This window comes from Cervus elaphus, chromosome 25, assembly GCF_910594005.1.
Source record: "Cervus elaphus chromosome 25, mCerEla1.1, whole genome shotgun sequence".
NCBI lineage: Eukaryota > Metazoa > Chordata > Mammalia > Artiodactyla > Cervidae > Cervus > Cervus elaphus.
In genome coordinates, this window is record NC_057839.1 from 4,152,132 (window position 1) to 4,173,678 (window position 21,547).

Here is a 21,547-nt window from a genome sequence, read left to right on the forward strand (position 1 = left end):
AAATGGCTGTGCTGCTACAAAAGAAGAGAAAAAAATTGGAAAAACAAAACCAAACCCCAAACAACCTGTTGTGAATTCTAAAAGAGACAATCCTACTATGGTTCCAAGGCGCAGTAAGTAGTTTCCTGGTAATATATTTAGGAATTTCAGAGGAGAAAGGGGCTCTGACAGTCTTCCTCATTATCCACTAAGGCCAACGAAACAGCTCAGAGTGGGGTTCTCTCCTTTTAATAACAGTTGTTGCAGGGGAGGGGGTGGAAGAGGAGAGCGCTTGTGTTGAGTCGTTAACTATGCAAGTGCTTGTTTCATTTAACCCTAACAGTTGTACATGGGATGTACAATTTTTCCCCATTTTATAAGTGAGACCTAAGGCTCAGAGATCGAAAGTGTCCAGATTGAAATCTTAAATTGTGGTGGAAGCAGGACTCAAATCCAAGCTCCCAAGGCACAGGACCATACACCACAGTGGGTGAATGGTCATCCCTCTTCTGTGCTGGAAGCATGCACCTGGACGCTGAGGCATGACCACTAGGTGGCGACAGAGCCCCGCAAAGAGCTCCTGGGACTCCAGCTAGGCAGCAGCCTGAGACCTGAGCCTGCGCGTAGCAACACCAGGCCCCCAGACCATCAGAGCAGGACCACACGCTGTCTCTTGGCCCACCTCTCTCCCTAGCATGTTGGAGACGGGGTTCTGACAGGAGGCTGGCCTGGCTTCGAGTCCCAACTCTGCCATTTCCTGGCCTCTGGGCCAAGGCTTCATCTGAGCATCAAGGTTCTCACCTCTAAAACAGGAGTGATGACGCTCGCCTGGGGCCTGCAGTGAGGACTGGATAAGACAAAGAGTTAGCAGTGGATGGGCTTGTGGTGATTAAGACCAGAGGGAGCATGCACTGGTCACCAAAGAGGGATCTCAGGGGCTGTTTTAAAATGGTCACCCTATAAACTTTGAATTCCCGTGGAAACCCTGAATTGCTAGCTTCTTTTGAGACTCTGCCTCCCCACACAGCTGCATCTATTGGCACTGTACCCTCCAGGCTACCACGGTCTCCAACACTTCCTGCTGGGACCCACTTCCCTCAAGTCTGTCACCTTACTAGGTCCCTTGGACCTTGCATGCAGGTGAGTTTGCTCCTCAGACAAGTCTTAGAACAGAGGAATAGTGCAGTCTGCTCCATTCTGGGGCAGGGAGGACTTGCGTGGGTTTTTGTGGATTGGGTATTGTGTATCTGGGCCTGGAACAGAATCTCACTACTTGCAACTTCAGCTGGGAACCTGCATGGAACCCAGCTGCTCCAGGCCTGTACTTCCCTAATGGGGTCTGCAGGCTGCCCCCTCCCTGATTAGATCAGCTGTGGTTTGCCTTTCTGTGAGGAAGCCGGAGGAGCCATGGCAACCCACTCCTGCATTCTTGCCTGGAGAATCCCCATGGTCAGAGGAGCCTGGTGGGCTGCAGTCCATGGGGTTGCAAAGAGTCGGGACGGGACTGAAGCAACTTAATGCGCCCTGGCTCTGAAGTTCTCAAGCTCACTGCTGTGACTCGGGGGAGGAGAGCTTTCTGAGGCTGGGATGGCTTCCTGGTTACATCGGCTGCTGTTCAGCTCCTCCCAGCCTGGCTTCCATGCACATGGATGGGGTCTCCCCTTCCCCAGAGTCTCCTCATTTCTCAGCCTGTGGAAACATTCATCAGCCATAGCTCATGTCTCAGCTCAGACATCACCTCCTCCTCCAGGGAGCCTTCCCTGGTTCTCTAAGCAGAATCAACTGTCTGTTCCTTCTTCATTGTCCCTACAGCAGGCACTGGCGTCTCCTGAGAGACTTCGTTTATCCTGCTGCTGCAAAACTTGCTTATTTATACATCTGCCTTCCTCCCTGGACTGTGTTCTTCTGAACACTGTGGCTCCAACCCTTAGCACAGGACCAAGGCAAGGTGCTGTAAGCTGCTTTTGGCAGGAAAGAGCTCCCTGCAGAAGGCTCTTGTGTCTTTTCACTAACCTTAATTCAGGCACCCCCACGCTCAACTCATCTCTACTCAGATCTTTGGATTGCACAATACTTTGCCTAATCTGTTAGTTCTTTCTATAGATCAACGTAGAACAAACAAAATAAGTAATTAACAGATGACCATATCTCTTCCCCAGCTTCCCCTTCAGTCATCTCACAGACAAACTCTGTGAGCAAGACAGCATCTAAAGGAGACTCACAGGAAGTCGACAGGTCTGCACAGAGGGGAGACAGTGACGACTCTGACCCCCTGTCTCAGTGGTTAACTCAGATTTCTTCTCTTTCCTCTTTAAAAGCTTTCATGGCAGCACAGAATCTTTGGAGGTGGTTTCTGGGGGACACTGGGTCCACCATCTCCCCAGATTGCCAGCATTCTGATTAAAAGCAACTTCCCTTTCAATCAACATTTGCCTTTCTCTTGAGTTGAATCAGTCAGACCTGACTCAGTAACAGTGCCTGAGAGATGTTCCTGAGTGAATGAAAGCATGCACTATTGGGGCAAAACCAGGCTTACCTAGAGAAAAGTATTTGGAAGCAAAACCACTTATGTTTTGGCCACACCTCATGGCATATGGGATCTTAGATCCCCGACCAGGGATCAAACCTATGTCCCTTACACGGGAAGCATGGAGTCTTAACCACTGGACTGCTGGGAAAGTTCCAACAAAACCATTTTTAATACGAGATTCTTAGAGACTTGGGCCTTTAGGATTGGGGGTTGAAGGGCACAAATATGTCACCAGACTTGGCATGAGGATCCTGGCAGGGACATCCTTTCCTTGGTTCCTCCCAGAGGTAAGAAAAGGGGCCTGGGGTCTCCCAAGGGCCACCTGCTAACTCTCACCTGACTCCCTGACAAGGGAGTAGCCATTCTATGGGTTCTGATTCATTCCTGCCGCCCTGAGTAAGACACCAGCAGAGTATGCCAACCTTTGTATCAACAGCACACCCTTTGACCAAGCCAGCAGCTGACCTCAGCGTGGGAAGGGCAGGGAAGGTCCCTAAGCCTTGGACAGAGCCCCGCCGCTCCACAGTCTGGCTGTCACCTTCTGTCCTTGACCTGTCCATGTACAGGCTCAACTTGCCAAGTACTTTCTCAACCCTCAGCTCCCAGAAACACCTGGAGGAACACAGTGCTCTCACCCACAGTACCTGGGAGAGTACCGCGGGAGACATGGGAGAACTCAGCTAAACCGAGACATGTCTGACGCTTCAGGCTTTGGTCAGGCAGCCCTGGACCCGGTCTCTGTCCCCTGGACTTCACCCATGACCAGCGGCCCCAGGAACACAGATGGCAGCAGTCCCTGGCTCCAGGGAACTCTGAGGCCACTGGGACGTTCACTGAACCTGCTGGCCAAACCTGGCCAGTCTTCTCTCCAGCCACCCTCTCTGCTGTGACTCTTCATGGCCACTGCCTTTTCATGGTCCCTCAGGCTGGTGGCTGCTGTTCCCCCAGCCTGCTGGCCCGCTGCTTTCCCTCCTCATACACATTCTTTAGGACCCACTACAAATCGCTCCTCCCCCAGGAAGCCTTCGTGGGTAAGCAAGCACTTCTCAGAATCTCCTCCAGATTCCTTACAGCTGGTGGCTGGGTCGGACCCCAGAGAGCTTCAGGCTTGGGTCAGCAGGTCCAGGGTGGGATCTGAAAATGTGCATTTCTAACAAGCTTCCAGCTCTGCAGCTGCTCTGGGACTTCACCTCAAGAACGGCTGCTTTGGGACTTCCCAGCTGGTGGTTAAGAATCTGCGTACCAATGCAGGGACATGGGCTCAATCCTGGGTCCAGGAAGATCCCACATGCCGCAGAACAACTAATCCAGCGCACACAACCACTAAGCCTGCACGGTAGAGCCCATGGGCCCCGATTCCTGAAGCCCACAGGCCTACAGCCTGTGCTCCGCAACAAGAGACGTCCCCGCTCTCTGCCACAGGGAAAGCTGTGCGCAGCAACAAAGATGCAGCACAATCAAAAATAAAAGCAAACAAACAAGTCTTAAAAGAAAAAGTCCACCTTGCAATGCAAGGGACACAGGTTCGATCCCTGGTTGTGGGGCTACGATCCATATGTCCCGGGGCAACGAAGCCCCAGCTCTGCAAGTACTGAGCACACGCGCCAGAACGAAGCATCCCGCCTGACACAGCGAAGACCCCCGCACGCCACAACCCAGACCCACGCAGCCAAGTAAATAACCAGGTTTTTAAAGAAGAGCCACTGCTTTGTGCCAATGCTTTCCAACTGGGGTTCGCGGGAGGCGTGCTGGGGCCTCCGCGAGGGCGTGTGTGAAGGAGGAGACGGCTCCCTCCAGCCCTGCAGGGTGGCCGTGCTCCTGTGTGCTCAACATGATTGAATTCCACGTAAAGTTTTGATTGAAGGCAGGATTTAGTTACTGGGAACAACGCTGCCCTTCACTCATCGCGATTGGACGTGCTCTTGCTTCCAGGAGGCCAGGCCGGCATCCGGACGGGGTTTTGCTCTCACGTCCCGCGCTTTCCCCGAGGAACGGCTCCCCCTCCACGCAGAGGTCTTATGTGACTTTAAGTGTCGCACAGACAAACATGTCTCGTGCGAGTAATTCCCTTTATACGTATTATAAAAATATTTATAACTAAAATAATTTTTAAATGTTCCTAGTTGAGAATTCATTTGACTGAGGAAAAAAATATATAAGCGTAGCGAACTAGCAGAGCTGTAATTTCACAGATGATATTACTCAGGATGAAGCTAAATTTAAAAAGTGAGATTTAAAGCTGATTAAGGGAGGGCATTAAGTAATAGCCCAGCTAACATACAGATAATGTAAAAATCAGGGTGATGGTTGCAAAGACTGAAGGTTAGGAAATACTGTCCTTTAGAACAGTTTGAAAGTCACTTAAGGAAAAGTCCTACTCTCTCCTTGCTCTGGAATTTCTTCCCCTTGAGTTCCAAGCTCATCTCCCCCTGTTTTCTTTCTTAAACTAATCAAAGATTAGGATGACATTTTTAAAAGGGCATCTCATTAAGCAGCCTCGTCTCCATTGGAGCAGAGGCTCCTGCCCAGGAGCCAGCTGGCCATTCATCTTATGGTAATAAGCTGTCATCTCCCGGTGGGTCTGCCCTCCTCCCTTCCTCCAAGACCGCCTCTCTTGCCCCAACCCGCCACTCTGTGAAGCATATGTGTGTGTGTGTGTGTGTGTGTGTGTGTTGGGGGTGGGGAGTCGGGAGAAGCAGAACCAGAGCTGCCCGGCAGCTTCTCGCAGCGCTGGATCCGGCGGGAAGGTGCTGGGGTGGGGGGCGCTCTGCAGCAGGGCTGGGACCGTGGTCCTCACCTGTACACCGTGGTCGGCGGGGAGCTCAGGCTGTCGTAGACGAGCCTCACGTGGCCCTGGTACAGCTCCAGCGCCAGGGGGTCGTTGTCCCCCTTGTAGAGGAGGATGCCGTTGTCCTTGTCCGTGGCCACCTGGAGGGAGGCACAGAGTCAGGGCCGCCCGGAGGCCCCTCCCGCTCCCCACCTCCCAGAGCCTTTTTCCAGGTGGCATTTCCTGAACGAACCCTGGGTCTGAATTCATGTCCTTGTTTCCTCTTCCATCTAGTCCGTATATTTCCATGACGAAGGCCTGTGCTTAATACTCAAGCAAATGCTGATCGAGCAATTCCAAACACTTATGGGGTATTCAATATGTGTGGCTATGTTTTTATGTTGTGTGTGTGTGTAAGTGAACACATATATAAAAATGCCAGGAACCATAAGCTCTGATCTAGCCTCTTGGGGCCTTCATCTCTTTGTATATAGTAATAATTAGAAACAAAAGACTAACCACCACTATGTAATTCAGTGTTGACTATGAACTCAGAAATTTTTTAAAACACCAGTGTCTGGGCTTCACCCCAAACCAATTACATACAAATCGCTAGAGGTGAGACCCAGGCAAAGATAAGATGCCCTGAGAGAGTCTAGTGTGTTGCCAAGGCTGAGAAGCACTGGTTTCAGAAGCTGCTGCTCAGAAGACATGTTCGCCAGGCACTGGGCTGCAAGGCTGGGCTCGCTGACCAGCCTGTCAGTGCCCACCACCGGGCACAGGAGCAGCGGAAAGAGGGGGTGTGGAGCAGGCAGTCGGATAGAACACTGGGGTGTCTGGGACCCGGGGCCCAGTTAGTTGGGATGTAACACTGGGTCTCTGGGTGAGTAGGACTAAGGGAGGAAGGCAGGAGGGCAATGAAGTGACCCGGGACAAGGGGTGATGGTACCTAGAGCTTCTTTCTTGTGTGTGCCAGTAGTCCACCCCCATCTCAGAGGCCTGCTTATGGACTGGGGGCTCCACGAGGTGAGGCCATGAGAACATTTGTGCATCTCTGCAGCCCCAGTCTCTAGAACGGTACCTAGCAGGTATAGATGGCCAGTGGATCTTTGTTGAATGAATAATTTTCTCCATAAGTTTAAACCCAGGCTAGTGTAGCCATAGCCAGAAGGAAGAAGGGGCCTCAGTGGATGCCACATGGCAGGGCTGCTACCTGGCCTGCACCCTCTAGCTGCGCCCACTGCTCACCAAGCCTGATCTATAGGCAGGTCCTGCTCTATGTCAAGTGTGTGCACGCTCAGTCATTCAGTTGTGTCCGACTCTCTGTGACCCTGTGGACTGTAGCCCGCCAGGCTCCTCTGTCCATTGGATTCTCCAGGCAAGAATACTGGAGTGGGTTATCATGCCCTCTCTTCTCCAGGGGATCTTCCCAACCCAGGGATCAAACACACGTCTCTTACATTTCCTGCATTGGCAGGTGAGTTCTCTAGCATGAGTGCCATCTGGGTCTCTCTATATCATATCCCTTGCCTTCCCCTCTGCCCCCAACAGCACTGAGGTCATCCGGAAATGTGCTTTGGAAGAACTACTCAGATCCACAGGTAAGGAGCCTGACAGAAGTTAGTTGGAAAAGAATCTGGTTCACACTAAACAGTTTCCTGCTCCCTGAAAGATGCCCTGCTCCCTCCTGCCTCTGGGTCTTTGCAGACGCTGATCTCCCAGGCTCGAATGCACCCCCTCTTCACTCTGCGTTATCAGCCCTTTCACCCTTCTCCAGGCAAACTCCTACTCATCCTTCAGGCCTCAGCTTAGTTATCACTGCCTCTGGGGAACCTTCCCTGATTCTTCCAAGCAGGCAGGGATTACGGCCCCACCTGCATGCTCCCACATCACCAAGGGTTGTCATTGACCATTTCCTTGCTCGCCTGTCCTGGGCAAGGGGCTTGGCTGTCTTGTCCCCCACTGAATCCCCATTGCCTGCTTGGCAGGTCGTAGTTGAATGACTGTTCCCTAGAGGAGTCAGGAGCTGTCTGTAGAAGCCTCTGCATGGAGTTGGCCCAGGCACCCCCCCCCCCCAGCTGTTTGCAGAACAGTCAGAGCTTGGGGGCACGTCGGAGTCCTTTCAAGGGCTGAGTCGGGGGGAGGCGCACCTGCAGAGAGATGTTGGCCTGGGGCCGGACCTTGGCTGAGGCCAGCTCCACGTAGGAGTCCTTGCCCACGAAGTTGACGGTGATGAGCTTCTCGCACCGTGGGCCGGCGAAGCCCGGGGGGCAGCGGCAGGTGGGCTCCTGCCGCACCACAATGCACTGGGCCCCGTTCTGGCAGTCGTAGTGGTCACAGGGGCTGGTCTGCAGCAGGACCATGGGCGGGGGCTGCTCACAGAGGGGCCCGCTGGGCGGGCGGAGGACGACGGGAGAGAGAGGACAGGGGCGGTGAGAGGAGGCAACAGCCCACTTAGGCCAAAGAGCTGCCTGGGGAGAGGGCGGCATGAAAGGGAACGGGGACTGCTTCCAGCCCTGCCAGTGACTGGGGGAAGGCTGGTTCCTTCTCTAAGCCACGGATTTCCCACTTTTAAAATAATGTGGTTGGACTAGAGTGCAGGTCCTCAGTTTCTGTGTCATCAGAATCACCTGCGACACATTTGTTACAGGTGCAGATTCTCTTCTAGCCATGAGTGAGCGCATAAGCAGCATGGGATGTGCACACTATGGAACACTATTCAGCCTTGGAAAGGAAGGGCATTCCAACATATGTGACAATACGGATGGACCTTGAGATGGCACTGAGCCAAAGGAGCGGTTACAAGACAGACACTGTCTGATTCCATTCATATGAGGCACTCAGAGAGGTTAGACTCATGGAAACAGAAAGTAGAGTGGTGACGGCTGGGGCTAGAGAAGGGGGAGTTGGGAGGTACAGTTTCAGTTTGTGAAATAAAAAGATTTCTGGCGACGGATGGTGGTGATAGTCGCACAACAGTATGAATGCACTTACTGTACATTTAAAAATGCTTAAGATGGTAAATTTTGTGTTATGTGCATTTTGCCACAATTAGAAACATTTTTTTTAAAGTGTGGGTTTCCAGGTCCTTCTCCCCACCCCTGATTCTAATTTCATAGCCCTGAGACTTATATTCTCATAAGCCTCACACGCAAAGGGCCTCAGTGAGTCTTTGGAACCAACCACCTTGAGAACTCCTGGTTCCTTCCAGCTCAGGGCTCATCTGCACGTTTGGATCTACGCTTCCGTGAGACCTGACATGTGCACAAGACACGTCCTCCAGGCTGAGCCCCGTGACTGCAGTTCCTGGCCCCCCACCTGGGACCCCTGTGCCCTGCCCTTTCAGTCAGCGAGGGACCTGGGGCTGACACCCATACACTCCCTCCACATACCCCCCGACAGCTGACCGCCTGGCCAGTGCCTCCTGTCTCTTCTCTCCAGGCTTCAGCAACTCCCCCAAATCCTCCCATCCACCTCCATTTTCCTGCCACTAGGGAATCCATAATGGTTTATTCTCCAGCCTAGAAAGAAGATCCTGCCAGCGTGGCCATGTGGCTACCTCCACCCTGCAAGCTGGGCTCCAAATGGTATCATCTTTCATTACATGGGATCATGCCCAAGTTTGACCCTAAGTCCAGCTGCCACGGGGTTGCCCTGGGTACCTCCCTTTTCCATCCACAGCACGGGGTTAACAATGTCTGCTCTGGGACTTGGAGGGCATGAGGAAGGTTTAGGAAATAAAGACACCACGGAGATGCAGGGCTAGGGTCACCTGGGCACCCCCCCAGCCCCCCCACCCTCTGCCGCCTGCCCGGCAGCCCCTCAGCCCTACCTGAAGCCCTGGGGGCAGACGCACGTGTAGCCGTTGACCGCGTCCACACACTGGGCCCCGTGGCGGCACCGGTGGGTGGCGCAGTCATCGTCGTCCACCTCACAGAGCTTCCCGCTGTAGCCAGGGAGACATTCGCACCTGCAACACAGCAGAGCAAGGCTGCTCCGTGGCCCGGCCAGCTTCCAGGCAGCCTCTCCTGTATCTCCCCTTGTCCTCAAGGCCCCTCGGCTCCTGCGAGCTCCCCAAAGCCCAGCCCACAGCCTGCAAGTCAGTGTCTGCCTGGTTTACACAGGGCACCTTATAGACTAGTTCTATGAAGACAGTGGTAGATCCCAGTCAAAACCTTGTCAGGAGCTGGCTGAGGGGCTCACGTTGCAGTGAGACAGGTTTTGGCTTGGGTCTACCATTGTCTACATAGAACTAATATTCAGCTTAGCCCTCCTTCGTGCACCGTTCACAGAGCACCTTGCTGAGCGAGGTCTCTCAGCACCCAGTGAGCGAGGGTCTGTCCCCCTCCAGTATCAGGAGGAGATCTGGGCTCTGGGAGAGCGGACTTGACTTCCCCGAGGCCCCCACAGTGTAATGATATTTCGTTTACGCTTGTGTGTGTCAGATGCTGCTCTCCGTGGATCTCTCCACGGAGAGATCGTTGCTACTCATTGCCTCTCTGTGTTTCAGTTTCTCCATCCTTAAATATGGCTGACGATCAATACCTTCACCTCTCAATGGTGGTTTAAGAAACTAAGCGATCCACTCTGTGCAGGTCCACACTGAATAAACAGGGTGAAATGTAGAAGGAGCTGATGAGGATGGTGAAGAAATGATGCTATTGACACTTCCTTTGATTCTTCTCTATTGTTTATTCATTTTTCTCCCCCAGAGATTCAGGCTGATATAAATTCAGGCTGATATGAAATGTTACTCAGTCATAAAAAGGAATGAAATTGGGTCATTTGGAGAGATGTGAATGGACCTAGAGTCTGTCATAAAGAGTGAAGTAGAAGGAGAAAAACAAATATTATATATTAATGTGTATATGTGGAATCTAGGAAAAGGGTGAAGATGAACTTATTTGAATCTAGAAAAAGGGCAAGAATAAAGACTCAGACGTAGAGAACAGACATGTGGATACAGCGGGGAATAGGCTGAATTGGAGAGTAGCACTGACATATATACATCACCATGTGTAAAACAGATGCTAGTGGGAAGCTTCCGTACCGCACAGGGAGCTCAGCTTGGTACTCTGTGACGACTCTGTGATGACTCAGATGGGCGGGATTGGGTGGGGTGGGAGGAAGGCTCAAGAGGGAGGAGATGTATGCATACCTATAGTTGTTGTAAAGCAGAAACTAACACAACATTGTAAAGCAATTATACTCAAAAAAAAGAAAGAAAGAAAAGAAAAAACAACATTAAGCTGGGGAAAAAAAAACAAAGAGACAAGGGTGAATCCCTTTGCCTTCGATAGATGCCTCTTGGTCTCCAGGGCAGAGTATGGAGCTATGGTTCAACCCAGGCCTTGCAGGCCTGCCCGCCTCTCCCAGAGAAGCACGATGTTGGCAGCTCCATTGTGTCCCTGCAGGCCCAGGTTTCATCCTGGCCAGAGGCGGCTGCTATGGGCAGCCTCCCTGAATGTGGGCCAGAAACATGCGTCTCTGGGCTCCTCTGTCTCAGGTGACAATGTGTCAAAGTCCCAGCAAGAAACAGACCACAGGTACCACCTTACTCACAGGGGCTCAAGCACACACACAGGCACATATGAACACAGATCCTTCTTAGCTCCTCTCCTTCCTGCAGGGCCTTGAGCCTGCACACCTCTCTGGGGTCCCTGGCTGGAGTATGAAAAATAAACACAGCCTGTGCAAGTCAGAGGAGGAAGCTGGTACAGGCAGGGGAAGGTGTGCAACAGGTGGTGAGGTAGGAAGTGAGACCTTGGAACACTTATGTGATGAAGGAGCCCGACTGGGGAAGCAGCAGGACAAAGGATGGTCCTCCCTCCCCACTCTCCTTGCTCCACCCCTCTAGGATGAAGAGAAGTGGGCTGGAATCGCAAGTAGGTCCTGGCGCTGCCGGGGTTGACAGAACACGCTGTGTGCTGTGGATTTGTGGCAAGCTATGATACTCAGGAGGCCAGAGTGTCCCCAGAGCCGGGCAAGTTCTAGAATTTGAGAATGTACTGGGCCTGCATTCCGAAGCTGTGAAATCTCTAAGATATGACCTATTCACCTTTACTTATGTGATGGATAAATTTGAAACACATGACCTACTGCTGCACCAGCAAATGCAAACTTTCACAGCTTTGCCCCCACCTCATCGTAATCTTTGAAAGAGACATCCTGGGGATGACTTTGTGGGAGTGCATGGGGCATACACTGCAGACCAGGCCTCTGCGAGGGTTAAACCCGGCCCCGGTAGGAATATGTGCCTGTGTCTCCTGAATTCTAAGTACCTGCAGAGCAACTCAAGCTGTATGAGCTTCTCCGAGGCAACAATAGCTACTCACTACTTACAGGGGCAAACCCAGCCCAGTAGGCATGGAGTTCAAGGCTGCTGAAGTCTTCAGGAGGAATGAGGGAAGCCATGCTCCCTTGCAGATGAAGCAGTAGAGGTCTGGAGGCAGATGTGTTTACGGCCTTCTTTTCTTTTCAATGCTATAGCCCTCTCTACACCTGTGCTTCCTAAACAAAACCCCCAGGAGTCTTGTAAAAGTACAGCTTCTGATTCAGGGAGTCTGGGTGGGGCCTGGGAATGAGCATTCCCAGTAAGCTCCCATGGGATGCTGACGCTGCTGGCTCATGGACCTTATCTCTAATGGGAAGAATCCCTACAAAATTTCTTTATCGGCTAAAGACAAGCAACTGGTGGTATACCCCGCATTCCCTGTTGTTTTCAAATGTTTTGCGTTTATCTTTTTTTCTAAAGCATAAGGTTTATGCCATTTTGATATGCATTTAACCTACTGATTCTGGACAAAGAGGAGTAACCAGGTGACATCCTTGGTTTCAGGACAGCAGAAATGTCCGGACTGAGACGAGGAATCAGTCAGATCTGTGTCAGCCCTCACCCCTTCCGGCAGCACGCGCCAGATGCTTGCTCCGCCTCACTGTGCTTCAGCCCACGCAGGAGGTGGGGAGAGTTTCTACGTCCAGGGTGCCGAGTGTCACACGTGACGACGCGGAGCCTGACAACAGAGGAGCCCGCCCCGCCAGCTCTCTCTGGCCCTGTGACGTTCAGTCTGCGGTGGCAGTTACTTTCAGGCCTTCCATGCTCATCACAGATACTGAGACAGTCCTATCTGCTCTGTTGAGTTGAGGCCTCACTAGAACAGCCTACAAGAACTCCCCAAGGATAAACACCTTCAGACCTGGGCAAAGGCTGCAGTGACTGCGGTCTCTTTTGTTAATGTCGCTGGGGCTCGCCTGGGGATGTGAGTCATTATGGTGCTGGTTGGGGGTGGGGGGGCATTGTGGGATAAAGTGAAAAATGTTGCACTGGGAGAAGGGGCTTTTGATTTAAACGCATCTTAATTAAAAAAAAAAAAAAAACAGCATTATTGAGTTGGCCTGTAGACTTCGTCAAGATTCTAAGAGACACTGTGCGTAAATACATTATCTCAAGATTTTGAAAGCTAGACGGATTTCTTTCTGTTTTGTCCTTGAACTCAAGGAGGTCTTGGTTACAGTAGAGAGAGTTTCCAGGGATAGGAGCAGAGAATCAAGATCTGTGGTCCTAACTCCCTAGCACCCCAACCCCAGCCCAGCACCCTGGACCACTTCTGGCCAGTCTCCATGCTCACTGTGCTCATCCAAGCCCACATCCTCTGAGCCTCCTGCCCACTGGCCGGGAACACCACTGATCTCCTTCCATCCACGGATATTCCACCCAGTCTTCCTAGCTCAGTGACCACCACGACCCCTTCCTAGGCATACCCAAAGCACTCTGCCCGTCAGTCCAGTGGCCGCAGCTTTGGGTTCGAGTCTGTGCTTTAAGCCTCTCCTCCCAGCCCGTTGCTCGCCCCTCAGTTAAAGAGCAGCCCTGGTCTGAAGTCCGATCCTGGAGTGGGAGAAGCAGGGGCAGGCGGCAGAGGCATCTCTCGCTCTTCCTCACGCTGAGGTAACTGGTTACCCGAGAGCCTAGCTGGCACGTCTCCGAGGGGATGGAGTTGGCAACGCAGACCTGAAGGACTTCAGCTTCCTCTATTCCCTCTGAGGCCAGGGCCCTGCACTCCTCTTACATTTCCCCTGGTCCCGGGCTCTAGGCTTCATATATCCAGATAGAAAAGGAAAACACAGAAAGACCTGCTCATGGCCCTGTCACCCTAACTTACCATGGACTCTGCTCCGCCTGCAGGCCCCTGCTTCTCTCAGCCCATCCCAATGCCACCCATCCTTTGGTGGTCACCTCAAGTCTCACCTCCTAGGGTAGAGGGATTCCCTCTCTACTCCAGAAGGTTATTCCCCACTCCTCAGAATGCCAGCAGCACCCAGGACCTGAATCTAGGGCCCCAGGAATTCCTTCTTTTCTAAAGCTTTGTGTGGTGCCAAATTTCCCTCCCCCAGGTCCATGGCAAGAGCCTCGGATAGAGGGAATAAGAAACCACCCATGCTACCCACCATCCTCACCACAGTGAGGATTTGGGGACTGCGGTGGGTTGGCTGGGGGGCAAGAACTGGAACCCATCGTTCTTACATTCTAGGATTCTAAGAGTTTACAAGTTCAAGTTTTGGAGAATCCATGAATCTAAGAGTCCACAGTTCTAAGACCCTGTGATCTCATAATGTCTGGGGCTTTCTAAGATCATGGGTTTGCAAGAAGTCCTGAGCTTGCAGTACAGAATCAGAGTCTCAGCACTCCCAGGCCTGAGAACTCTCTGCCACGTGGCTGAGAGCTGAACAGACTCTGAGTGATGATAGCTCCTGGGGACATCTAGACTGGAGTCTGAGCTTGTGTCCTGAAGTGGCTGGAGATGCCGCTGGCTGACAGGCCCGCCAGAATTCTCCTTTGAGGCTCGTAAGCAGAGGCACCGAGCTTCACACCCACATCCGTTATCCCTGCAGGTGGCTGTGAGGGTCACTTTGGGTGTCTTTGCTGAGAGCTTGTTGGGGTCCCCCCCAGAGCTGCTCTGGTCTCTGTCAGATCCCGCAATCCTGATTCTTTGGTGTCAGAGGACCCCACTTTCCCCACTCAGTGCAGAGCCTACTGGGAAGGAGGGGAGGCAGGTGTGTGGAAAGGAGCTTTTGGGGAGAGGAGAGTGTTCTTGACCAAAGGGTTCTGAGATATCCCTCCCAATGTCAGAAGATCCCAGGACCTGAAGGTCTCAGGATCTTCTCCAGAAGAGGCAACAGCACACTTTCACGAAGGAGAGTGGAGGGAGGAGGTGGGGACAGTGCCCAGGAGTGATTCCCCAGGGGCGCCCTGTGGTCTTCAGGCTCTGGAACTGCTGTCTTCTCCTGAGGCGGCCTCTTTGTGTATCCTTAGAACAGCTTGAGTGTGTCCCTACTCCCCTGGAGACACCGCCCCAGTGGCCACGTCGCTGGACCAGTCGGAGCCCACACCCTGCCTCCTCCCCACCACCACCGCCCAACACGCACAGGCACACGGGCTAGCAGCCTTGCTGGAGTCAGAGGGCAGGGTGGGCTGCATCTGGGGAATGGCACCTGATACCCTGTGGACTCTGCTCCCCCTGTGGGGTGGCTCCACCATACTAGCTCTGGAAAGAAAAGATGTGGTAACAGCAACGTGCTTTTCAATTCATTTCCCAGAATAATAGAAATAAAAGAAAAACAATAAATGGGGCCTACTTAACCTCAAAAGCTTTTGTACAGAAAAGGAAACAATAAACAAAATGAAAAGACAACACACAGATTGGGAGAAAATACTTGCAAATGATGTGACTGATAAGGGACTGGTCTCTAAAATTTACAAACAGCTTATGAAACTTAATAGTATCAAAACAAAACAACCCACTCAAAAAATGGGCAGAAGACCTGAACAGACATTTCTCTAAAGAGGACACATAGGCACATGTGTCCATAGGCACGTGAAAAGATGCTCAACATCACTAGTTATTAGAGGAATGCAAATCAAAACTATAATGAGATATTACCTCACATCAGTCAGAATGGCTAGCATCAAAAAATCCACAAAGAATAAATGCTGAAGGTGATGTGGAGAGAAGGGAACCCTCTTGCAATGTTAGTTGGAATGTAGATTGGTACAGCCACTATGGAGAACAGTATGAAGGTTCCTTAAAAAATTAAAAATAGAGCTACCAGATGAACCTGAAATCCAACTCCTGGGCATACATCCAGAGAACTGGCCCTACAAGATCCATGCAGCCCAGTGTTCACTGCAGCGCCATTTACAGCAGCCAAGACATGGAGACAGCCTACAAGCCCACCGACAGAGGACTGGATAAAGAAGGTGTGTTTCATATTTACCATGGAATATTATTCAGCCATTGAAAAGGTGACATAAGGCCATTTGCAGCAACATGGATGGAACTAGAGACTGTCATACTGAGTGAAGTCAGTCAGACAGAGAAGGAGAAATATCATATGCCATCCATTATAGGTAGAATCTAAAAAGAAATGATACAAATGAACTCATAAAGCAGACAGAGACTCACAGACTTAGAAAACAAACTCGTGGTTGTCACGGAGAAGGGACAGTTAAGGACTTTGGGAATATATAGGCTATTTTTAAAAAGGATAACTAACAAGGACCTGCTGTAGGGCGTGTGGAACTCTGCTCACTGTTACGTGTCAGCCTGGATGGGAGGGGAGTTTGGGGGAGAACGGATACATCTGCATGTACGACTGAGTCCCTTTATTGCACCGGAAACTATCACAACATTGTTAATTAGCTGCTTTTGGTGTTAAAATAAATAAATACATAAAACTCAAGTGTTCTAACAGGAAAAAGAAAACGAAAACATGTGCTGAGAGAGAGGGAGGGAGGGAAGAGAAGGAAGACTAGGGAGGGGTCAGGGAAAGGGGCTCCCTCTCTCTCAAGAGAGGAGAGAACAGGGAGGGCAGACACAGAGACGCATAAAGAAAGACACCGACAAAGAGACAGACAGTGAATTAGACCGTGACTAGTCAGAGGTATAGAAAAGCACATGCTAGCAAAGAGGTAGTAGAAACAGAGAGCGTGGGGGAAAAAAAATGGAAGGAACCCCAGAGCCTTAAACCCAGGCTATTGGAGCCAAATCCTTGGGACCTGGTGTCAGGCATGAATGAGCCTCACCTGAATTCTCTGTCCAGGGAGATGCACTTGGCCTCATGCTGACAGAGGTTCATCCCCGGCACACAGTGGTCAATCACCTCGTCGCACAGCTCACCTGGTGGGGCGGGTAGAGAGCCCAGGTGTCAGGGAGGATACAGGGGGATGCCCCAGCTAGGAGGTCAGGTTCATCCAGTCCCTGGTCAGGAGGCCATGGTATCAGGAGCCTGCCATTTATCCTCTAGGCATCTCCTTTCTTCTGTACCTCTGTCTCAATTTCCCTCGCAGTGACCACAAGAAGACCCCAGGACCTCTCTTGGGTACTGTTAGAGCTTTACCATTTGGCTGTTTCACTTGATTATCCAGGGGCTGCAGCAGCTAAAACCACCCCTGCCTTGGTGAAAGTCACTCGCTTGTGTCTGATTCTTTGCAACCCCATGGACTATACAGTCCATGGAATTCTCCAGGCCAGAATACTGGAGTGGGTAGCTGTTCCCTTCTCCAGAGGATCTTCCCAACTCAGGGGTTGAACCCAGGTCTCCCGCACTGCAGGCAGATTCCTTACTGCCTGAGCCACCCAGGAAGCCCACCCCTGACTTTGGGCTGTGCTTATTTGTTTTTCATTCCACACTCATTTATGGAGCACCTGCTGTGTGGCAGCCCTCTGCCAGGGCCCAGGGACACCGCAGTGACCCAGTCCCAACCTCCCCCAAGGGGTGTGTGTGTGTGTGTGTGTGTGTGTGTGTGTGTGTGTGTGTGTGTGTGTGTGTGTGTGTGTGTGTGTGTGTGTGTGTGTGTGTGTGTGTGTGTGTGTGTGTGTGTGTGTGTGTGTCTGTGTGTGTGTGTCTGTGTGTGTGTGTGTGTGTGTGTGTGTGTGTGTGTGTGTGTGTGTGTGTGTGTGTGTGTGTTGGGTTGCGGGGGCGGATCTACAAATAATCAGGCAATTATAACACACAGGTGTCAGCGTGATGATGGGAAAACCTGGTGGAAACTCTGGGGTTTCTTGGAGGGGCAGCCAGAGCTGAGCAGTGCAGTCCACCTGTTACAGACAAGTAAGCCCCATGGATTTTCTCAGAGAAGAAAATATGCAAAGAATTTGAAGTTCTGGTCTCTGGCTACATCCCCTTTGAAATTCACAGGGCCAGAAAAATGCCTAACAGGTCATAAATACCCAAAGATAAAAGGCCTGCCGATAAGCCCTGGAAAACTCACACCACCAGAAAGCAGGAATGTGGGAGGTCAGACAGGCCTGCAGGGGTCAGGTTCCTGGAAGACACACCGCTGATAGCTTCCTCGCATTCCACCCAGTCAGGCCATGTGGAGAGTGACGGGGAGAAACAAGCTTCCAGCCAGAGAGCTGTGGGGCAGGTGTGCCCGGGGCAGGGTGAAGGACGGTCTGAGGGTGGCTAGGGGGAAAAGCGCGGCAGACAGAGCCCCAGAGTCGGCTCTCTGCTGCGATGGGGGCAAGCGGACCCCACCCTGCCTTCACTGTGTCCCCGGCCTCTCAAGACCTCAAGACCCTCTCTGGGAGGGTACCTGTGTGACTTCTAAGCCTCTTATGCTTATTGTCCGCCAGTAACACCGAGAGAGGTATATTCTCTGTGGGACACTTGTGACATTTTCTGGCACAGACAAAAACCTAGATGTCCCATTCTCAGGAACAAAGTACAACGAGTCAGAACTTCATCCCAGTCAATGGCAGACACAGGCAGGAAACTGCCTTCGTGAGTGTTCCCTTGGCAGCCCCCACCCCATCCATTCTCCCACTGTCAGCTCAGACCTGAATAAAGCATGAGCAAAGGCAAGTGCCTCTCAGTTGGCCTCAGACACCACTGGGGAGTCCAGGGCTCCCAAAGGAGGGGATGAACATGAACTAAATGAACAGAGAGCTGAAAGTTGGGGACCTGCTCAAAGTGGGGAGGAGTGAATGATTTGTGGGGGTGGGAGGGGGAGGGGTGGACAAACGAAGGGAGAGGGTCTTTGGGAAGTCTTTGAGAAGCCCCTCAGGGCATATTATGGGTTTTTTTGTTCTTTTTTTGGATTCAAGTCTTTGTCCAGAGGGGGAAAGGAGGTGGAGTTTTTGGAAGAAGCCTAGGAAGTGGTGGGCTTCCCAGGGGGAGCAGTGGTAAAGAACCTGCTGGCCAACACAGGAGACACAAGAGACTCCGGTTTGATCCCTGGGTGGGGAAGATCCCTGGAGAAGGAAATGGCCACCCACTCCAGTATTCTTGCCTGGAGAATCCCATGGACAGAATTTGGCAGGCTACAGTCCGTGGGGCCTGCAGAGTCAGACTTGTCTGAGCACACACAGTGGTCTCTTCTAATGCATGACAAGCCCACCCAGGGCCCCACACAACAGCCCACTCCTGGGTGCCGGGGACTCACCCGTGTAGTTTGGTGGGCACACACACACGTAGTTGTTGACCCCGTCTACACAGGTGGCGTTGTTCTCGCAGTCGTTGTCCTCACAGTCGTCTGGGTTGATCTCACACCGCTGCCCCTCGAAGCCCAGAGGGCAGGAGCAGCTTTGGGGATGTGTGGGTGGGGTCAAGGGTCAGGGAGTGGGGGTAGGTTGGAGCAGCAGAGGGGAAGGTAGGGGTGGAAAATACAGTCAGTGAGGCTTCTCCTCTGGATGGAAGTCTGAGGCCATTCTTGGGGCACACAAGGCCTGGCGTTCTGAGCAGGAAGACCATTAGGAGCCTAAGAGAGCATTTCTTCTAGACCCCTGCTCCGGGCAGTGTTTTGTCTCTCCTGGCTCTGGGTGGCTGCCTTGCCTGGGGGCAGTTCCTATGGGCAATGCCGCCTTCACCACCCCTCAGCTGGAAGTGGTAGAGCTTTAATTCCTCCCTGTCTCTTAAGCAACCCTTCAGCTATGTTCTATGGGTAGTTTCTTTTGTAGACAAAAGGAGAAACAGCAAAACAAACTCTGTACTTTTTTTTGTGACCTTCTACTCAAGGGCAGGTCATAGACTTTTGCCAAGAGAACGTACTGGACATAGCAAACACCCTCTTCCAACAACACAAGAGAAGACTCTACACATGGACATCACCAGATGGTCAACACCAAAATCAGACTGATTATGTTCTTTGCAGCCAAAGATGGAGAAGCTCTATACAGTCAGCAAAAACAAGACCGGGAGCTGACTGTGGCTCAGATCATGAACTCCTTATTGCCAAATTCAGAATTAAATTGAAGAAAGTAGGGAAAACCACAAGACCATTCAGGTATGAGCTAAATCAAATCCCTTAGGATTATACACTGGAAGTGAGAAATAGATTTAAGGGACATCTGATAGACAGAGTGCCTGATGAACTATGAATGGAGGTTCATGACATTGTACAGGAGACCTTACAAATAGCTGTGAAAATAAGGGAAGTGAAAAGCAAAGGAGAAAAGGAATGATATTCCCATTTGGATGCAGACTTCCAAAGAATAGCAAGGAAAGATAAGAAAACCTTCCTCAGCAATCAATGCAAAGAAATAGAGGAAAACAACAGAACGGGAAAGACTAGAGATCTCTTCAAGAAAATTAGAGATACCGAGGGAACATTTCATGCAAAGATGGGCTTGATAAAGGACAGAAATGGTATGGACCTAACAGAAGCAGAAGATATTAAGAAGAGGTGGCAAGAATACACAGAAGAACTGTACAAAAAAGATCTTCACGACCCAGATAATCATGATGGTATGATCACTCACCTAGAGCCAGACATCCTGGAATGTGAAGTCAAATGGGCCTTAGAAAGCATCACTATGAACAAAGCTAGCGGAGGTGATGGAATTCCAGTTGAGCTATTTCAAATCCTGAAAGATGATGCTGTGAAAGTGCTGCACTCATTATGCCAGCAAATTTGGAAAACTCAGCAGTGGGCATAGGACTGGAAAAGGTCAGTCTTCATTCCAGTCCTAAAGAAAGGCAATGCCAAAGAATGCTCAAACTACCGCACAATTGCACTCATCTCACACGTTAGTAAAGTAATGCTCAAAATTCTCCAAGCCAGGCTTCAGCAATACATGAACTGTGAACTTCCAGATGTTCAAGCTGGTTTTAGAAAAGGCAGAGGAAGCAGAGATCAAATTGCCAACATCCAATGGTTCATCAAAAAAGCAAAAGAATTTCAGAAAAACATCTATTTCTGCTTTATTGACTATGTCAAAGCTTCTGACTGTGTGGATCACAACAAACTGTGGAAAATTCTGAAAGAGATGGGAATAACAGACCACCTGACCTGCCTCCTCTTCTTCTTTTTTTTTTTTTCTGACCTGCCTCTTGAGAAACCTATATGCAGGTCAAGAAGCAACAGTTAGAACTGGACATGGACCAACAGACTGGTTCCAAATAGGAAAAGGAGTACGTCAAGGCTGTATATTGTCACCCTGCTTATTTAACTTATATGCAGAGTACATCATCGGAGAAGGCACCCCACTCTGGTACTCTTGCCTGGAAAATCCCATGGATGGGGGAGTCTGGTAGGCTGCAGTCCATGGGGTCGCTAAGAGTCAGACATGACTGAGCAACTTCGCTTTCATTTTTCACTTTCATGCATTGGAGAAGGAAATGGCAACCCACTCCAGTGTTCTTGACTGGTGAATCCCAGGGACGGGGGAGCCTGGTAGGCTGCCGTCTATGGGGTTGCACAGAGTCGGACACGACTGAAGTGACTTAGCAGCAGAGTACATCATGAGAAACGCTGGGCTGGAAGAAGCACAAGCTGGAATCAAGACTGCCGGGAGAAATATCAATAACCTCAGATACGCAGATGATACCACCCTTATGGCAGAAAGTGAAGAAGAACTAAAAAGCCTCTTGATGAAGGTGAAAGAGGAGAGTGGAAAAGTTGGCTTAAAGCTCAACATTCAGGAAACTAAGATCATGGCATCTGGTCCCATCACTTCATGGCAAATAGATGGGGAAACAGTGGAAACAGTGGCTGACTTTATTTTTTTGGGCTCCAAAATCACTGCAGACAGTGATTGCAGCCATGAAATTAAAGGACGCATACTCCTTGGAAGGAAAGTTATGACCAACCTAGACAGCATATTAAAAAGCAGAGACATTACTTTGCCAACAAAGGTCCATCTAGTCAAGGCTATGATTTTTCCCATGGTCATGTATGGATGTGAGGGTTGGACTGTGAAGAAAGCTGAGCACCAAAGAATTGATGCTTTTGAACTGTGGTGTTGGAGAAGACTCTTGAGAGTCCCTTGGACAGC

General features: G+C 51.0%; 1 protein-coding gene across 2 annotated transcripts in view; it reads right to left on the minus strand.

The window, feature by feature from the left end:
- SLIT3 (slit guidance ligand 3) overlaps positions 1–21,547 on the minus strand; it is a 721,395-nt gene that overhangs the window by 23,232 nt on the left and 676,616 nt on the right. For both annotated transcript variants that reach the window (XM_043887427.1, XM_043887428.1), the window contains 5 exons: positions 18,718–18,857; positions 16,357–16,450; positions 9,109–9,246; positions 7,427–7,667; positions 5,307–5,437 (listed from right to left, as the gene is read on the minus strand). In XM_043887427.1, coding sequence (XP_043743362.1) covers positions 5,307–5,437; positions 7,427–7,667; positions 9,109–9,246; positions 16,357–16,450; positions 18,718–18,857 — 744 coding nt within the window. The remainder of the gene's footprint in view (positions 1–5,306; positions 5,438–7,426; positions 7,668–9,108; positions 9,247–16,356; positions 16,451–18,717; positions 18,858–21,547) is intronic.